At 40.3% G+C, this 14832-nt stretch overlaps 1 protein-coding gene and 1 pseudogene across 1 annotated transcript; one reads left to right on the plus strand and one right to left on the minus strand.

The window, feature by feature from the left end:
* Positions 1-7145: 7145 nt before the first annotated feature.
* LOC112671144 (tubulin alpha-1 chain-like) lies at positions 7146-8540 on the minus strand (annotated as a pseudogene).
* A 4832-nt stretch (positions 8541-13372) lies between these two features.
* On the plus strand, positions 13373-14401 carry LOC112671012 (olfactory receptor 10S1). The gene has a single exon (XM_025464823.1). It carries the CDS (start codon positions 13373-13375, stop codon positions 14399-14401), a length of 1029 nt encoding a protein of 342 aa, XP_025320608.1.
* Positions 14402-14832: the final 431 nt, after the last annotated feature.

Consider the following 14832-nt stretch of genomic DNA (forward strand, 5'->3'; position numbering starts at 1 on the left):
CTCATGTATTGCAGACATGCAGAAGACACTAAAATTTAGGACACCAAATGGGACACGAATAACTGGGGAGATTTAAAACAGAAAGGAAAGAAGGATCCATGCAGACGCTAGAAGACTCCTAGGGGCAGAGATAGATATTCTGGATTATTTCCTGCTTTCAAAACAATTTTTTCCATATTTCTTCCTTGAAATCTAATGAGAATCAAGCAAAGCAGCTTAGCAAGGATGGAAGCTTGCAGAAAATATCCAAGAAAAGTAAACATACACATAAAAAGTCTGTTTCTCTCTGGCATCAATCTACATGTTATTATTGCTTCTAATCCTTGAGCTGATTGCCATGTTGCTTTTTACATGTTATAAATAACCTTCATGCAAAACATGAAGATTGACATTGACATCAATTATATGAGGTAGGTATTATTATTATCCCCATGTAGCTGTGGGAAACTGAAGCCAGGGGATGGAGTGGTTTTTTCATATTTCCTGTTCTCAGCCTTTTACTTTAACAAAAATGGTTGATGAACTTGAACTTGAGGAGGCAATTCCACCACACTGTGAGGGAGCCATTTGTGTGCACTGCATCACTACCTCACCAGTTCTAGCCTTCGTGGGTTGTACAGGGCTCCACTTTGGTAAAACTGAGGGAAGTATGTCAAGGATAAGCTTATCTCTCCACAAACATAGACCAGATCCCCTGGTGTTTCCATGGACAACAGTGAAACAGATCATATGAGGTGGTGTGAGAATGTATGTGCTACCGCATTCCGGCATTTTCCCACAACTGTTGAGCATGAATGAGGAGCAGGATGGCGTGGGGCATAGACCTGGTTGCAAGATGATGATCTGAAGCCAGTCCTGTTGGTTTTCCTTGTGACAATATTGCTAGTATGTAGTGGAAGCCCTTCATTCCTATGTTATGGGTTACAGGCTGCAAGACATGGTTTCATTGTTTCGGATGTATGTGAGAGAGTGCAACCCAGAAAGGATCACTATAGTCTCTAAAACCAATTCCAATTGTTAAAAAAAAAAAAAAAAAAAAACTATGATAATGAGTAAGAATTAAAGAGCAGAAACTCTCAGAGATGAAATTTCTATGGTCAGTGGCTTTTCTTGCTGTCTGCTGTAAGAGCAGGGATGCAAGCTTGCACACCTAACTATGCGTGAGGAGGCAAGCCAGTTCAACTCAACAGGAATGTATTCAGTGTAACTTACAAAATGTGACATTGTCGTCTGTTTCAAATGAGTTTATAGTCTTATGAATAAGAAATGCATTTGTATCTGAGCATAGAAATAAAATTTATGACAAGAAAATGAATAAGGAACAACTGGTACAGTTCAGGAAAAGGGGGCAGAGATGTACAATAAGTACGTAGTAGTTCAGGAAAAGGGGACAATGAAAGGGCATTGGGTCTAGATTTTGTAAAGCAGGCATTATGGTTTGAAGGTCTTGAAAAATCTACTCAGTTAGAAGAAAAGAATAGATAGAAGTTTTTGTGTGAAGGGAAAAACAAAAATCCCCTAAGGATAATCCTAAGAGAATTGTTCTAGAAAAGTCTAGTTACCTATTTTAGGAGGAGAAGCCCTGGGGCTAGGAAAAGCAGTTACAAATTCTACTTGGCACACAAACAAACTCGGGTGTCATGGGCACCTCAACATCCCACAGTCCAAGAGGAGGCTGAATTGAATAAGCCTCTGGGCCAGAACAGACCACCTAGAAGTTGGATGAAAGCAAACATAAGGACTTCTCTTCCCGTTAAGGCGGATGACACATCATCCACAAAACTGAAGGCTTACATCAAAAATTCCATTTGTTGTTTGACTTTTAACAGAGAAATATATGTTTCTTCAATTTAAAAAAAGACATCTAAAAACATAACACAACAAATTTTACTGTAGCCTCCAACCACAGTTACAGCCGCAGCAGAGCTGATGGGTGAACTTAAGTCTGAGTCTAGAGTTTGAACTCTTCACTAGAAGGAACCACGGGGAGTAATGTTTCCTATGGAACTTCACCTCTTGGGAGGGTGTTTTGTTTTCAAGTTTGTTTTGAGGTTATCTAGGCTTGGGAGTGGGAATAAATAAAGTGGAGGGAAAGTACCGCCCTGAATGTTTCTCCAGCGTTAAAAATGGAAACTCAGAACATACCACTGCTTAGAGTTTGAATATTCAGTATGCCTTGGCTTCCTTCTAAATTTGGCTCATATTTTAAAATTCAAGAAACTCTCTGGCTTCATATTTTAAAGTTTAAGTAATTTATCCACGTAGGGTTTTATATTAGAGAAAGATGCAAATTAGAAAATTGTGTTAGCTTTCATTCCCAAATGACTAGCTAATTGTCACATGACACTTATTAAATATTTGTCACACATACACACATCCTTAATATGCTACCTTTTAAATATACTAGATTCTTACAATTATTTGATCTTATTTCACAATATCCTTTATATATATGTATGCGTACACACACACAAAATGCAGATTCCATTAATATGTCTCTTAGCACAAACTTTTTGAATAGCTGCATTTTAAAAATATTTTGAAATACCCAGTAGGACTACTCTCCCATCTTTTCTATTCATGTTTGGATTATATCCAGCTTATAGTTATTTAGGTGGACTTACACATATTTTATAATTTATATTTTCTGTATTATGGTGTAGTATATATTATATTATTTAGAAATGTCTTGATTTATATGTTTTGCTGTAATGATCTAATAGTCACTCTAGGTTGTGTTTGTATATATCTGTTAAAATCACTTATGTAGCAATTTTTTAATTTAATATTCCACAAGAAATCTGATTGTGCTTACTTTTAAATTCCTAGAGAACATTTCAATTTACCCATTTCACTTCACCTTTCTAGAACTCATTTTCTTCATCATTTAGTTTTAAAATAAAGTTAAGCAACATACAATCTCTAAGCTACCTTCTGTTTTGATATTCAAAAGATCTCTAATTGTCCCATTACCACTGTTACCATGAAATATTTTTAAAGTTGGTGTATGTAGGAAATGTTCTTGAGAGAGAGATAGGAAAAGAAGAATCATAAAGTATCAAAGACTGACAGCCACTGGCCTGATTTTTTTTTCAGTCGTCATTTATATGCCAGAAGTAACAAAATATAGTATGGACAATTTTATCAAAACTTTGTTTCTGTTTTCACTTACTGCATAATTTGACTATTTCATTGCATTCAAAGGGTCAGGGTAGAGCTAACTGATGGAAATGAGGTATCTTAATTTAAACTGCATGTAAAGAATATTCTAATATATATGAACTGTCCAACAGTGTAATGGGCTTTTCTGTGAAGTAGTATATTATCATATGGAAAGGGTCATGGAGATATTGGTGGGTTGGTCCAGTAAAAGTGAGGATGTTGTGCTATGTCACATGTCCCACAGTTAATGGCTACTGTTAACAGAATACTCATTATGTATAAGTATTTTAGAGAAGTGGAGTTGACATACTGAGCGTGAGGTGAGAAACTGAGCCATCTGGCCAGTAAGTGATGTTGATAGATTGTAAACTCAAATCCATGTAACTCCAAAGTTCAGGCTCCTTGTGCTATACTCTCTCAAAGATGCTCACAGGAAGCACAAAAATCCATAGCACAGCACTTCTTCCTAGAGGACTCTGATGCATGCACAGAGAAGGGTGAAGTAGTCCACTAAGCCAGTTTTAGAATAGGATCCCCAACACAATACACTGTCATTGCACCTGGAGTTCACAGAGGAGCCAGGACACTCTTAGACAGAGTAGGAAAACCTTCTGGAGGAGAAAATCTCGATCTTAAGCTCCAATAGTGGTATAGATTCTTGCTTCTCAAAGTGCAACCAACCCATGGACTAGCAGCATGGGCATCACAGGGGAGGATTAAGAAAGGCAGCATGGGCATCACAGGGGAGGATTAAGGTGTGGGCCCTACTCCACACCTGCTGAATTAGATTCTGTATATGAAGATTCTCAGGGGATTCACATGCACATGTGAAGGTCTAAGGAGCTTTGGAGATATTCTCAGATGAAAATGAGAGTCGATTTCTTCAAGGTGGACTAGAGCAGAGTGAGGAGAACAGGAGGAAATTGTGATTAGGAGACGTGAGGAAATCTACCTGAATAGAGAAGTCTACTGAATAGAGGAAGGGTGGAGGAAAAAAGAATAAAGAGACAATAGTCAGATTTTAGATAGTCTTGAATTGTGAAGTGAAAACATTATGGAGCACAGCAAGGAAGCATGTGGGGGTGTAGTGGTTCACATTTCAAGGGGGAGCAGTGAGATACCCCTGGCTGGGATTTGATCTGGCAGTGACATGCGGGGTGGAGTGACTCATTCAAGGGGAGAGGTTACGATTGAGGAAACCTTGTAGGCGACTATTCTCATCATCCAGTGAGGATGAAATAAAAGAATAACGGTAAATGTTGTAAAAATTAAGAGGCAGATACAGATGGAGAGACATTAGGCTAGTTAGACTGAAATGAAAATAAAAACTCAAAGAGAACTTTGTATTGGGCTTGATCATTGAAGAGACTGACAAGGGGTGTGCAGAAAGACAATTTCTGAAAACCTGAAGAGACAAAATCCATAGAAGAGCATACCATGAACCACGGGAATTGACTCTCTGATCATTCAGTGAATACACAATCCCAAGCTTTGGGAGAGTCTGTACAGCTTGAGCTACAAAGAGCTCACTCTGATTGTGTACAAATTGGGATCATTATGTTTCTCCCAACGTAATAAAATGCAGACTCCAAGCAATAGTTTATACAAGTTTAATAAACTTTTCCATGCCTCTGAGAAATAAGGCCTTAGCCCATCACATCTGCAGTCTAAAAACCTTTTAAAAAGCAAGAGAGGGGTGCCTAGGTGGCTCAGTTGGTTAAGCTTCGAACTCCTGGATTTCAGCTCAGGTCATTATCTCGGGGTCATGAGATCAAACTCTGCCCTGGGCTTGGAGCCTGCTTGAGATTCTTTTTCTCCCTCTGCCCCTTCACCCCCACTCCGCTCTCCTCACATGGACACATACACTCTCTCTAACAATAACAATAAAAAGGCAGGATAGTAAAAGTCTGGAAGAAATCAAGTTTTGCCCCACCTTCAGTAGAAGTTGGATTTTCCAGGCTCTCTTGGAGATAATGCATTTACTCAGATAGGACGTTAGTCCTTTCTCCACCTGGCTATACTCTGTGTGTGGAATGCAATGAGCAATTTCTCTACTGAGGGATTCATACAGACAGGAAGCAGCCAATAATAAAGTTCTCTGACTTTTAAGGACCTGCAGAGTTATATGTTTTTACATGTCCCATGAAGGAAATGGCACTTGGAGGTGACCTCTTTAAAAAAACAAATGTTAAAATGCAAAATTTGGACACAGGTGGGTAAAAAGAGGAGCAAGTAACCAGCTACCCCAAGTGAAAAGATGGTCATGGGGATGAATGGTACAACTACAAGCAGGTGAATCCTTCCTCTTGAGCAGCACATCCAGTGTCACTGTGATTGAGAAGCTCTCATGCTAATGACTGTGGGCTCATTATAAAGCTCACCTTATCCCCTGAATCTCTTCTTGTATCACTGCTGTAAGCATAGCATCTGTTAGGCGTTGCTAAACTATTTTTATCAAGTATCTAAAATATAAAAGACATATATTGCTAGGCCCCTCAGGAGATACACATAGATCCAGATGCAGCATAAAGCACTAACAAGAGGACTTGGCTATTCACACAGAAGGAAAATGCTAGGTTGACAGAGACGGACCTCGGCTGCCTTGAAAAGTGTCGATTGTGCTTCAGATGGTGCAATCTCCACTGTTTAAGTGGAGAATCAAGAATGGTCAGTGCAAAAGCATCATATGGAAATATTGAGAGGAGTGTGAGATACTAAGTGTGACCAATTAGTAGAAATGAAAATATATCAAGTGTGAGTATTTACATTATTAACCGAAGTGTTTTTAGAGAAAATAGAAAGGTACATAGTAGAGCTAATTCAAAGATGGGCATGAAGTCTTAGAATATTAGATGCAGAATTATAAATAGTGACCCATTAGTGAGCAAATTATTCAGCAGTTGCTATAGCACACCTAGAAACCTTGTAAAACCTTACGGCTTAAGTATTTTTTTTATCAATTTACATTTGAGGAAACTAAGTTTCAAAAACTTCAAGGGACTTCACAACAAGCTACTCTGCTTGCATGGATTTGAACACAAGTCTATTTCTTTCCAGAACACACACTCATTCACTGCATCCGAGTGCCTTGGGGAGCATCAGCTATAATCCCTTTGTTACATGGGATGCCATCTCATTCAGAAGATTTCATGTCGTGTTCTTCTTTTTTAAAAAGAGATTATTGAGTAAAATTTACTCATTTTAGGCATATAATTCAATTTTTTTAAGTCTACACGAGTTGTGCATTCTAATTTTACAGCGTTTCTATTACTTTATTCCTATTTGCGATGAGTCCGTTCCCACCTGCAGCCTTGAGTTTCCACTAAATCTACTTTCTGCCTTGTTCATTTCACATACATGTCATAATAGAATATGTGATCTTTTGTGTCTGACTTCCTTTTAGTTAGCATGCTTTTGAGGTCCATTCACATTCACAGTCATACTCTTTTTTGGGCTCATTATTTTAACAATAGTTACTATCCACATATGAAGCATATCGGTACTTCATTCTTTTTTATACTGAATAGTATTACATACTGTACATATTTCATGTTTTGTTTATCCAGTCAATGGACTTTTTTTTAAGGCAGGGAATAGTTTATTTAAACCCATCAGAGAAATGGACAGCTTGGGTCTGTAACAAAGCGTTGTGTTTTAAAGCATAGGTCAGTAATTGTATATGAGAGTATACACTGCTACATACAAATTAACTGATCAGAGCACAACTTTTCAATGTTCAAAACAGAATAAGCTTCCCTGTAAAAACAGCACCTTTATGACATTTTTTTTAATTTTTTTTATTTATTTATGATAGTCACAGAGAGAGAGAGAGGCAGAGACACAGGCAGAGGGAGAAGCAGGCTCCATGCACCGGGAGCCTGATGTGGGATTCGATCCCGGGTCTCCAGGATCGCGCCCTGGGCCAAAGGCAGGCGCCAAACCGCTGCGCCACCCAGGGATCCCCTTTTATGACATTTTTGACTTTAGTATTCCTCTTCTTCTTCTTCACCCTCTCCTTCAACAGAATCCACACCAACCTCTTCATAATCCTTCTCCAGGGCAGCCATGTCCTCACAGGCCTCAGAAAACTCTCCTTCCTCCATGCTCTCACCCACATACCAGTGAACAAAGGCACGCTTGGCATATATCAGATCAAACTTGTGGTCCAGGCGAGCCCAGGCCTCAGCAATGGCTGTGGTGTTGCTCAACATGCACACAGCTCGCTGTACTTTGGCCAGGTCTCCATCGGGTACCACAGTGGGAGGCTGGTAATTAATGCCTACTTTGAAGCCAGTGGGGCTCCAGTCCACAAACTGGGTGGTACGCTTGATCTTAATGGTAGCAATGGCAGCATTGACATCTTTGGGAACCACGTCACCACGGTACAACAGACAGCAAGCCACGTATTTACCATGGCGAGGGTCACATTTCACCATCTGGTTGGCTGGCTCAAAGCATGCATTGGTGATCTCTGCTACAGAAAGCTGTTCATGGTAGGCTTTCTCAGCAGAGACGACAGGGGCATATGTGGCCAGAGGGAAGTGAATGCGGGGATAGGGCACCAGTTGGTCTGGAACTCCGTCAGATCCACATTCAGGGCTCCATCAAATCTGAGGGAAGCAGTGATGGAAGACACAATTTGACCTATCAACCTGTTTAAATTAGTGTAGGTTGGGGGCTCAATATCGAGGTTTCTACGACAGATGTCATAGATGGCCTCGTTGTCTACCATGAAGGCACAATCAGAGTGCTCCAGGGTGGTGTGGGTGGTGAGGATGGAGTTGTAGGGCTCTACTACAGCTGTGGACACCTTGGGGGCAGGGTAGATGGAGAACTCTAGCTTGGACTTTTTGCCATAATCGACAGAGAGACGTTCCATCAGCAGGGAGGTGAAGCCAGAACCGGTTCCCCCTCCAAAGCTGTGGAAAAACCAAGAAGCCCTGAAGACCCGTGCACTGGTCAGCCAGTTTCCAAATTCGGTCCAAGACAAGGTCAATGATCTCCTTGCCAATGGTGTAGTGCCCTCGGACATAGTTATTGGCAGCATCTTCCTTGCCTGTGATGAGCTGCTCAGGGTGGAAGAGCTGGCAGTATGTGCCAGTGCGAACTTCATCAATGACTGTGGGCTTCAGGTCTACAAACACTGCTCTGGGCGTATGCTTGCCAGCGCCGGTCTCACTGAAGAAGGTGTTGAAGGAGTCATCTCCTCCCCCAGTGGTCTTGTCACTTGGCATCTGGCCATCGGGCTGAATGCCGTGTTCCAGGCAGTAGAACTCCAGCTGGCATTGCCGATCGGACACCTGCCTGGCCAACGTGGATCGAGATACTCTCACGCATGGTTGCTGCTTGGCGGCTGCCGGGTGGGTGGCGGAGAAGAGGAGAGGTTGTTGCTTCTTACAGCGTGACTCTTAGGCAGTTGATGTAAGAGAACCTGCCCAGTCAATGGACTTTTGAATTGGGTCTATGTTTCAGCTATTATGAGAAGTGCTGCCAAGAATATTTGTATGTAAGTTTTCATGAGACCATGTTTCAGTTCTCTCAGGTATATAACTAGAAATGGAATCATTGTGTCATATGGTAACTCTCTATGTTTTTTTCTCTATGTTTTCCTCTCAATTTTGAGGAAATTGCAAACTATTTTCCATAGTAGCTGCACCAATTTACATTCCCACCAACAATGCATGAGGATTCCAATTTTTCTACCATTCTTGCCAATGTTTGTGCTTCCTTTTTTCTTTTTCTTTTCCTTTCTTTCTTCTCTCTCTCTCTTTCTTTTTTGTGCAAAAGGATCCTGAAACATCTGTTGTGCCAGAAAATAAGGAAGTATATGAAAAAGATGGAGCATGTCAAAAAGACACAGGCGGCAAAGTAAAGAATCTCCAAATAACCAAAGCAACTACAATTTGAATACCAAAATAAGTAACTACTGTATTGGGTTATAGTTAATCTCATAACCAAATATATATCCATGAGTCCCTACCAATATAAATAATTAAATAAATAAATAAGTGGGGAAGAAGAAACAGTTTTTCTTTACAGAAATCCCAAATAATATTGTAAAAGATCAAAGGTGGGTTTTTTAATCACCATTAGACAAACCACAAATAATCATATTTTCAGGAAAAATACATGAATATATTCTAAAATCAGTGAGTAAAAAATTGACAAGAAATAGAATTTAAGCATAGTTTCAAATATCTCCCTCCACCCCAAGACATTTCACATTACCAATAATGAGACATTGATGTCACTTATACCCTGAAATAGTGCCCTGAAAATATACAACATCATTTCTGTGTCATTATTGCCAAAAATGCATAGGCTCAAACTACTCAGGAGAAAGCAATATACATACCCAAAGTGAGAGACATTGTATAAAATAATTGGCAAGTACTCATCAAAATGGTAAAGCTTATCAACTACAATGAAAGAATAAGGACTATATTGGAAAAGACTTGAGAAGATAAAAATCCTGTGCTGGGTCCTGGAGTAGAAAAAGGAAACTGGGGGAAAACTGATGACATTTCAGTATAACCTGAGGTTGAGTTTATAGTATAAGACTGGCAATTTCCTGATTTTTATAATTTTACTACAGCTCATAAATTGTTAACATTAGGGGACATTGGCTCAAAGTATAAGAGAGCTCTATTCTATTTTTTTTTTATTTGAGTATAGCTGATACAATATGTTACATTAGTTTCAGGTGTACAACATAGTGATTCAAGGAGTTGATCTGTTGATTCTATGCTCACAAGTATAGCTACCATCTGTCACCATAAACACTATAAACACTGACTATATTCCCTATGCTGTGCCTTTTATTACTATGTCATCCAGTTTTTTAAACTTTTCTGCAAATTTAACATTTCAAAATAAAGTTTTAAAAATTAGAAAGAATGTAAATATTTTTATGATACTCATCCTTGAGCAAACAGTGTCTCTCCATTTATTTAAATCATGTTTTGACTCAACAAATTTTTCCTTTTTAAAAAATATTTCTTTTTTTCAACAGCTTACTAAAATATATGTTGCAACCATTAAATTAACCTAAGTACACAATTCAATGATGGCTAGTAAATTTACAAAGTTGCACAACTATTACCACAATTCAATTTTAGAACATTTCCATCACTTCAGGAAGAACTTTCTAACCATTTGTAGTCATTCTCTGTCTCAGCTGGGTCCCAGCCACCCACTAATCTATTTTTTTGCTTTATAGACTTGTCTTCACAGGATGTGTCATCAAAATGGAAGCATCTAATATGTGACCTTTTGTGTCTTGCTTCTCTCACTTAGAACACTGGTTTTTGTTTGTTTTGTTTTTTTAGTGAAAGGGAGAGAGGCAAGGGAGGAACAGAGAAAGGGAGAGAGAAGGAGAGAGAGAGAGAGAGAAAGAATCTCTGCCCAGCACAGAGCCTGATGCAGGGCTTGATCTCAGAGCCCTGAGGTTATGACCTGAGCCAAAATCAAGAGTCAGACACTCATCTGACTGAGCTGAACCACCCCTAGCACACTCTTTTTGAGGTCTAACCATTTTATGAACTACATTAGTATTTTGTTCCTTTTTATTGCTGAATTATATTTCATTGTTTGAATATACTCTCTTTTTTTCAATCTATTCATGAGTCATTGAACAACAAACATGATTGTTTCCAAGGCTTTGGCTATTACAAGTAATTCTTCTATAATCATTCACATTGATATGGACATAAGTTTTCATTTCCCCTGTGTAGATTCCTAAAAATGGAAATGCCAAATCTTTAGGTAAATTCATGTTTAACTTTTTCAGTAACTGCCAAACTGTTTTCCAAAGTGACTAGACCACTTTGCATTTTCTCCAGCAATGTATACAGATTTCAGTTTCTCTACATTCAATAATACTTGTTACCATTTGTCTTTTTTTCTTTATATCACATCCATTCAAGTGGGTGTGAAGAGAGAAATTCTAAACTAAATTCACTGAGCTATCAGGGATACACTGATATAAAGGACATTATGGTATATTGATTCACCCAGCATTGAAATGAACTTTCTTGTGAAGTAGGATTAATTACTCCATTACTGAATTTGTCCAAACAGATGCTATATCATTTTTTGTTAGAAGCATCATGGGAAATATTATTGCATTGAATAAATTAGTGCATGTGAAGAAATATAAGGCCATATGTTATGTGTCCTGCTGCATTCTAAGTAAAATAATAATTACCGCAGATGATGATAACCCCATTTTTTAAAATATTTTATTTATTTATTCATGAAAGACACACAGAGAGAGACAGAGACATAGGCAAAGGGAGAAGCAAGCTCCCTGTGGGGAGCCCAATGAGGGATTCGGTCCCTGGACCCCGGGATCACTCCTTGAGCCAAAGGCAGACACTCAACCACTGAGCCACCCGGATGTTCCAATAGTCTCCTTTTTTATTTGACAAATGGAGGAACAGAGAAACAAAGCACCATGATCCCTCTCCTTCAGCTAATAAGTGCCTGACCAGGGATTTAAACTTAAGTTTATAAAAATCGAAATAAACTTGGCTCCTAAATATTTCTACTGTTTCCCAAAATGTTCTTGGGAAACTAGAGAAGGCACAAGATATTTTCCCTGTGTTCTTCTTGGGAAGACATGACATATGCACATGGAACGCTAAAGTAGTCGAGACCTACCTGCTTAGGTATTGGTTCATAATTATCATGAAGACCGTAGGTATTAGAAATGAATAAAGGACTTATGGAGGAATTAATGTTCAAACTTAACTATAGAGAGTAGATTTGTGAGAGATTAAATGAATTTCATTCATGTTCAATAATGGAATGCAGTGATGAGATCAGGGAGAGATTATGGCAAATTGCAGAGAAGATGAGGCAAAGCCATCCCTAGATAAGAGAGATTTCTTTAGGGGGTTGCAGGAGGTAAAGATTTTGTGATAATAATTGAAACAATGTATAGATAATTCTGAATATCAGACAAGAATGCAATTTATGCCTTAGGCAGGGGAGAACCATAAAGTACAGAGATAAGTTAAACAATGTTGCTATAAGAAGATTGACAAAGAAAAAAAAAATAAATAAATAAAAATAAAAAAAAATAAAAAAAAAAAGAAGATTGACAAAGAAGCTGAATACAGAACCATTTGATACATTCAGGAAGAGAGAGAGAGAGATGGAACATAAAACCATTGTGAAAAGGTAGGTATAAAATATGCAAGTGAAAAAAAATATGCAAGTGCAGGGTTAGGTCCATGGGAATTGAAGATACAATAGAAATCAGGAGGTGTTTGTTTGGTTTTAGTTTATTTATTTATTTATTTATTTGAGAGAGAGAGAGCACAGAGGGAGGGGCAGACTCCACACTGAGCAGGGAGCCGGAAGTGAGGCTTGATCCCAGGACCCCGGGACCATGACCTAAACTGAATGTGGATACTTAACCAACTGAGCCATCCAGAGGCCCCTAGAAATTAGGAGTTTAAGGAAAATTTTCATATAATGCAACATCTAATTAGATTTAGGAGGTAAAGGATGGAAAGAATCAAAGAAAATTCTTAGATTTCAATTCCACCTCAACAATCAAAGCACAGGAAAACATCTCCCAAAAGGTTGAAACAAAGATTTACAGGAAGAGCAAGAAATGTACTTAACAATTTGTCCTTGTAATTATTCAGTCAATTCTCTAAGGCTTCATTGTCATACACCGGAGAGTTGGTTATGGGTAGTTGCTAATTCCAAAGAATTCCCTCTGGGTGAGGGAAGGATGGAACTGCTGGGTTCCCAGCTGACTAAACAGTACCCAAACTCTGGGCAAGCCTCCCCAGAAGATGGGATACAATTCCCTGGTGGCACATGGCAATAAAAGCCTGCTTATTCATATCTGCATTATGGCAGAGTAAATTAGGAGATTGAAGGCATCACAATTCTGGAATATTTGCAAAAAAGAGATGGTCCCTGAGAGTAAGACTCCCAATCCATAGTTCTATTGCTGTTATTTAGGGAATGCATTTCTCCAAACAATTGTTATAGGCCTTTATGTGCTTCTAGAAAGATTGTGGATCCCTCCTATTGAAAGATTTATTTTTGAAACAGTAGTAAGAAAACACTAGAACAGGTCAAAGAGTGAAATGAATCTGTATATCTTTCTCCCATTTATGGGGCAAGACCAAGCTGGCTGGCATAGCCCAGTGACCAATGTCATTTCAGCAAAGAGGAATGACTGTTTATTATGTTTGTTGATGTCAGTTTTGCTGCAAAGGGGATAACTAACCGCTCTGGGTGTGAGCAGACGGCCATGGAGACGGAGGACCCCAACCAGACTGTGGTGAGCCACTTCTTCCTGGAGGGGCTGATGTACACAGCTGAACAACCTAGCCTCTTCTTCCTCCTCTTCCTCCTCACCTACAGCATCACCTTGACTGGGAATCTCCTCATCCTCCTGACTGTGGGCTCTGATCCTCACCTCTGCTCCCCTATGTACCACTTCCTGGGGCACCTCTCCTTCCTGGATGCCTGTTTGTCTACAGTGACGGTGCCCAAGGTCATGGCAGGCCTCCTGACCGTGGATGGGAAGGTGATCTCCTTGGAGGGCTGTGCTCTACAGCTTTACTGCTTCCATCTCCTGGCCAGCACTGAGTGCTTCCTATACACGGTCATGGCCTACGACCGCTACCTAGCTATCTGCCAACCCCTGCGCTACCCAGTGGCCATGAACAGCCGGATGTGTGTGGGGCTGGCTGGCACCACCTGGGCCGTAGGTGCTGTGCATTCGGCGATCCACACCTCCCTCACCTTCCACCTGCCCTACTGCGGTCCTCACCACATTGCCTACTTCTTCTGCGACATCCCCCCGGTGCTGAAGCTGGCCTGCGCCGACACCTCCGTTAATGAGCTTGTCATGCTTGCCAACATTGGCGTCGTGGCCGCAGGTTGCTTGATCCTCATCGTCGTATCCTATGTCTTCATCGTGGCGGCGGTGCTGCGGATCCGCACCGCCCGGGGCCGGCGGAGGGCCTTCTCCACCTGCACCTCTCACCTCACCGTGGTGCTGCTGTACTACGTGCCACCTGTCTGCATCTACCTGCAGCCTCGCTCCGGGGGGGCAGGAGCGGGGGTCCCTGCGGTCTTCTACACAATCGTCACTCCCATGCTCAACCCTTTCATCTACACTCTGCGCAACAAGGAGGTCAAGCGGGCTCTGCAAAGACTTTTGAGCCGAGGCCCGCGGGAGTCCCCGGCAGGCAGCCCGCCCCCCTGACCTGCGCTGGGACTCTTGATTTGCCTGCCAAGAAAGCAACCGGTCCCACAGCAAAATGGGGAGAGGGAAATCATTCCAGTGGGAGTCATTGCAACCGAGCTTCAGCTCAGCCAACAACTCTTCCCCTTCCCTTTGGCCAAGTGGCATTTCTCAAGGTCTCAGTCACAAACTCATCTATCAAATGGAAACACTGCTTTGGTGACTTCAAAGAGTAGCTTCAAGATCTAAGTTCTATGGCTCAGAGGTATGTGAAGTGCTGTTCATACCCTCGTTTGTTTTAGTAAATGATTTATTTTCATTTTATATGCAATAATCTGGTTAAGTATAAAGCACATGTTGAAGAATACCGATAAAAGAAATGTAATGAGCAAACAATAAATGAAACTTTACTTGTGTATCACCTAACTTAAGAGAGCAAATCACATTTTTAA

Source organism: Canis lupus, chromosome 5 (assembly GCF_003254725.2).
Source record: "Canis lupus dingo isolate Sandy chromosome 5, ASM325472v2, whole genome shotgun sequence".
Taxonomy (NCBI): domain Eukaryota; kingdom Metazoa; phylum Chordata; class Mammalia; order Carnivora; family Canidae; genus Canis; species Canis lupus.